Raw genomic sequence first — 5,649 nt, forward strand, 5'->3', positions numbered from 1 at the left:
GTCAGTTTTTTTAGTCTTTTGATCTTTTTTCCTTCTAAGCTATCAAATTATATTTCAAATTATTAGTTCTATATTACTTTTTTTCTTTTAAACTTCATTAATATTTAAAGATTATTATTACTCTTGTTATGAATGCTTTTATATGCATAGGAATACTATTTACGAAAACATCATCAAATTTATTTTTATTTTCATTCATAAATTTATCTTTAATTTTTTTTTATTTATTTGTTCAATTACATCATTTATTATATCATTTTCTATAATATTAATATCAATATCGATCTGTATAACTTATCATTGAAATATATTAAAATATATTAGATATGTATTTGATTTTTTTTATCACTAATATTATGCAAATAATTAAATTTTCGGATAATAGGTATTCAAACAATCAGATAAAAAGATAATAAGATTCGAATAATGGAGGTCTTACTGCATTTAATACTTACAAAATATGCTAAATTATTCATGAAATTATATATAATATTTGTTTTGTCTTTTGGTAAAACTTTTCTCAAAAGATATCTTAACTTATTTAATCAATAATAAATGACAGGAAAATGAAAATCTGGTAATGTAAATATAAATATTACAATATGAAATTTAATAGTTTTTTAATAGTGCTATTTTTCTCCATCTATGACTTGTTTCATTTTTTACATGACCAAATTCGAATCTAATTCTGAGCTCACCAATTTTTGATATTGGCAAAATATCTGGTATCCATTCTATTAAAAATGGCGTTGGTTCAACTTGATTCGGAGAAGTATTTCCTGAAATAAAATAAAATTTTGTATATCTTTATTTAATTTTTGTTATATATATATTAATTTATACTGTATTATTAAATTTAAGTATTTCTTACCAACTTTTAAATATGTTTTTAATTCTAAAGGTTTAATTAAAGCATTATTATTAGTTTTTTTATATCGATCTATTTCTGTTTCTTCTCTTTTATACAATTCATATGTACCATCTGCATTTTGCACGAAACTTCTCGTAATTTCCAAAGGTATAAGAGGCGTTTCGAAAATACTTTTAACGTGTAAAATGTTAGTAATTTGCCATGTGTATTTAGTAAAAGTACCTAATGGTACACCGTCTTTTCGAACAAATGCCGTTGTTGAATTTGGTAAACGTTTTTTTTTACCTCCACAAGATATTCTCTCTCGTAAACAATCAAAAAATATTTGCGGTACATGAAATACTAAAGGATCTGGTTTTCCATCAAATTGAAAATGCATAGTTTGATTTATTCTTTCTGTTATTGATGCAAGCCATTTGATGAAAGGTAAATTTATATTTGTTTCATCCAAATCTTCACAAGGATTTTGATATTTCTTAACAATATGTAACTTTGTTTTAGCTTTCCTTGGTTCTATTGAATTTAAATTATTCAAACTTGTAATATTTGTGCTTGTTGGTTTATCATCTCTTTTTCGTTTTGTCGAAATTGGTTGTTGTATGTTATTACTTTCTGTATTTGATATACTTCCAGTATCATATTGTATTAATATGTTTTTATCTATTATTTTTACATTATTTGTATTTGAAACAGTATTAACATCAATTAATTTCATGTTATTCACATCTAAAATTGCATTTGTATCAAGAATTTTTAAAGTTCCAGTATTTACTATCTTTATATTATTATCATTTAATATATATTGACTATTATTAAGCACATTGTATTTAGAATCTATATTTGTTTGATCATCTATCATCTTAACTGTGTTTTCACCAAGTTGCACATTATCTTGATTAATTACTTCTAAATTATTCACCTACATTTTAAAAAATTTATTATTAATTTATTATTTTAATAAAAGATTTAAATAAATAAATAATATTTTTTACCTGGGATATCATATTATCTTCCAATAAGGTACGATCACATTCTACTTCAATATTTTCAACAATACTATGTGGTAAAATTGTAGATTCTAAATTCATTGAATCCAAATCTAATCTATTTCCATCTAAACTTTGAACTGTTAAAGTATCATCTCGAAATATTAAAAGATGTGTATCTGTATCATCTGTAGTTAGACTATCAAGATCTAAAATTTTAATTTAAAATGAATATTTCATAAAAAATTAATATGAATCCTCTTACCAATGCCTACTATTTTATCTTGTTCATCATTATGTAATACTGTCGTTAATGATTTTGATATACTTAAATCATTTTGATCTAAATTAATATAATAACTAAATTCTTCTGACAATTTTGTATCACTAGCAAATGCACAAATACAAGCATAAAAATGTACGCAACGTTTATTTTGAGAAGATTGTGCTATATCTGGTTTATCTCCTGCTGTTTTTCCTGTACCCTAAATTAATTTTTAATATTGTAAATAATATTTTTAATTATAAATAAATTGTTTTTTTATTAATGCTTACTTTAAATGTAGAACAAGAACAAAAATAACGATGTTCAATTCTGTCTTTTAATTTTGTAACAAAAAGAGAAAAATGAAGGTAACCTAATGGATGTTTAGGTGAAGCCTTGCATTTTACTGCCATTATATTTTTAGACACACGTTGTACTAAAGGACCAGAAGTTTCTGTAGCTAATAACCAAATTTCTTGCTTCATTTCATTATTTACATTTAAAGATGATAGAATAGAATTCCTTAAAGTTAATGGCTGTGCTTCTGCATAACATCTTAAAGCTGCCTGTATATGTTGACATGCAATGACAGGCACATCGGATGAATTTTTTTCCTATAAAAAAAATATTAAAATTTTTATAACATAAAAGTCATTAATGTTAATATTATTTTATTTCAATAATATAGAGATTAATTTTTAATTTTATAAAACTTACATGACATTTAAGGACACTAGTATCAAAACTTCTTTCACAACTATCAACAAAACACAATGCAGTGGATTGTGAAATGAGTGTTGTCATTTCATTAGAAATTGTGGCATTTATTAATGGTAATTGAACAAATCCACGATAATCTGGACCTTTATCTCGAACTCTTACAGAAAAAACTTGAGCAGTTGTGCCCGTAATAAGTTTACATGCTTCAGTTGACAATTTTCTTTTTTCACCAGGTTCTTTAAATACTGCATCACAGTATTTGTTTTTACAACATAAACCACGAGATCCATTATAAGTTCCACATTTTGGGCATTTACGAATTCCACGTAATGTAGCTTTACCTAAGTCAGAGAGTAGCTTCCTCAAACGCTCCTCATTAGACATAGCTAAATAATATTATTTTTAATTAGTAATATAGAGAATTAAATTTTTTTATGAAATAAAATATATTTAAAATAGATTATTATTATGAATGTTTAGATATTTAATCATAAAAATTGTTATGAGTTTAAATATTTCTGTATTATATTATAATTATCATATTATAATTATTATATAATTTTAAAAAGAATGTTCAAAATAACAAAACTATGAAAATTATTTTATAATATTATTATATTGTAAAATATAGATTGAAACTATATATGAAATTTATATTTATTTGTGTTCTAAAACTATTGTATAAACAATTATTAATTTTATAATATAAATTTAATTAAATTTATAATGTAAAAATATTGAAAAGAAAAGTTAAATAACATTTACATTTTCAAATTAAAGAAATAATACATAAAAAAATATTTTCACTAAACATTCAAATATTATTTTTCATGACACATTTTTCAAATTCTAATTTTTTCGATATACGAATTAGAAATAAAGATTTTATCTGCTCTTACTTTTTAATTCAAAATTAATAATTATAACAAGAAGTAAAAGTTATATGATTTTCACTGATAATTATATTATAACAAAGTTTATTTCGATAGTAAATAAATAAAACTCATCTCAATATTAATACAAGATTCTTAGTATTTGCGACAGAGGGCATTTCTCTCTACACGATGTTAACTTAAATTCATAGAATTAAATTGTTTAATTATTATTATTTTTATTTTATAACATTATTATAAAATAATGATTATAATCTTTTTAATTTTTTTATAATTCATTTCTTTTTTTATAATTCTTTAAAATAATTGTAAAATGTTATTATTTTCTTAATATTTAAAATACTCTCGATATTTCTTTTCCATTATTTAATTGAATATATATTCAAACAAATAAAATAAAAATATTTTTTAAAAAATATATTATAAATTACATATATATGAAAAAATATTTTTATAATTACATATTCCATTAAAAATCTAAAAATTTATTTTTTTATTTTTTATTTATTTAAGTAAAACTAATTAACTGTCTAATATATTAATTAAAATAAATTATTTTTCTCAATTTTATTATAATATTATATAACTTTTTAATAAAAAAATAAAAGTCTAAAACTAAATATATTAAATTTTAAATGTCAAAACTTCACTTACGTTTATCTATTTGGTATCAAATCACATAGTTGTATTTTATAAAATTTGATATCAAATGTAGAATATTTTTAGCAATCAGATTAATAAAAAATAAGATTAATAACGGGTATACTTTTATAAAGAGTGATGGAAAAATAATTATTGAAAAATAATAAACATAATGATATAGTAAAAATAAATATGATTCATTTAACCTCTAAATATGAAATAACTCGATAATAATGAAAATAATTTATTTAACGAACTATTTTAAAAGAATAATTTATGTGTAATATTGAATGGTATCTATTAAAATATTTATTTATTTCAAACGATTGATATTTTTTTTATTTTTAATATCAGATTTTAAACTTTCAATATAATTATTTATATTGATAATTATAAATAATATAATTATATAGTGATAATTATTAAATTTACGTATTATTTATTCATAATACTTTTTTAAAATTATGCATTAAATTTGTTTATATTTTAATTATATTTATAAATATATTAATATAATTTTCAAAAGATAAATTTATTATTTGTATCAAATTTATTAATTATATTAATTATATTAGAAAAACAAAATAAATATGAAGGCAGAAAACGAAATTTTATTAAATAATGTAAATATATTTTAGCTCTTATAATAACATTTGATTTAAAATATATATTTACAATATATCACATTGTTATAAATTAATAACTTAACACATAACAATATTATTTTAACAATTTGCTATATATATTCTAATAAATTAATTAATAAATATATGGTATTATGAATTTATTTATTGAACAGAAAATACTAATATCGCCACATAATATATATCATCATTTTTCATAAAAAAATGAATTATTTATTTTATTACAAATATTTTTTTTTTTTAATTTTCACCTTTATCAAAGGATATAATTTACACACACATATATATATATATACATAAAATTAAATCAATCTTTAATTCTTTAAAATAAATTTAGATAATATGTCAGAACGAAATTTAAATATTCTTCTTTTAAATATTCTTTTAAATATAATTCACTTTATGTAAAATTTATTTATTTTTTTATTATTAACTTGTTAATAAGAAATGTTAATATTTCTATATACAGTTAGTTACAAAAGTTTTCACTTTACATAAATTCACTTTACATAAATTCACTTTACATAAATTCAATTAAATTTGTATTATCAACAATAATTTTGTTTTATATGAAATATTGTGAATATAATATGAAACTATTTTTTTATCATGGAATATCATTTCAAAG

The 5,649-nt window shown here is 19.8% G+C and overlaps 1 protein-coding gene across 2 annotated transcripts; it reads right to left on the reverse strand.

Moving 5' to 3' along the window:
* Positions 1–583: 583 nt before the first annotated feature.
* On the reverse strand, positions 584–3,891 carry LOC102681043 (uncharacterized protein C2orf42). Of its 2 annotated transcripts, none has more exons than XM_006621266.2 (7): positions 3,742–3,891; positions 2,840–3,228; positions 2,413–2,736; positions 2,123–2,342; positions 1,864–2,066; positions 872–1,790; positions 584–779 (listed from the first exon to the last, which is right to left on the reverse strand). In XM_006621266.2, the coding sequence occupies exons 2-7, from the start codon at positions 3,224–3,226 to the stop codon at positions 610–612; spliced, it is 2,223 nt and encodes a 740-aa protein (XP_006621329.1). In that variant the 5' UTR covers positions 3,227–3,228; positions 3,742–3,891; the 3' UTR covers positions 584–609. The 2 variants fall into 2 exon arrangements, with proteins under 2 accessions (XP_006621329.1, XP_031369065.1); XM_031513205.1 differs by lacking the exon at positions 3,742–3,891 and having other exon boundaries at positions 2,840–2,967; positions 3,059–3,179.
* Positions 3,892–5,649: the final 1,758 nt, after the last annotated feature.

This window comes from Apis dorsata, unplaced genomic scaffold (genome assembly GCF_000469605.1).
Source record: "Apis dorsata unplaced genomic scaffold, Apis dorsata 1.3 scaffold_625, whole genome shotgun sequence".
Classification (NCBI taxonomy): Eukaryota; Metazoa; Arthropoda; class Insecta; order Hymenoptera; family Apidae; genus Apis; species Apis dorsata.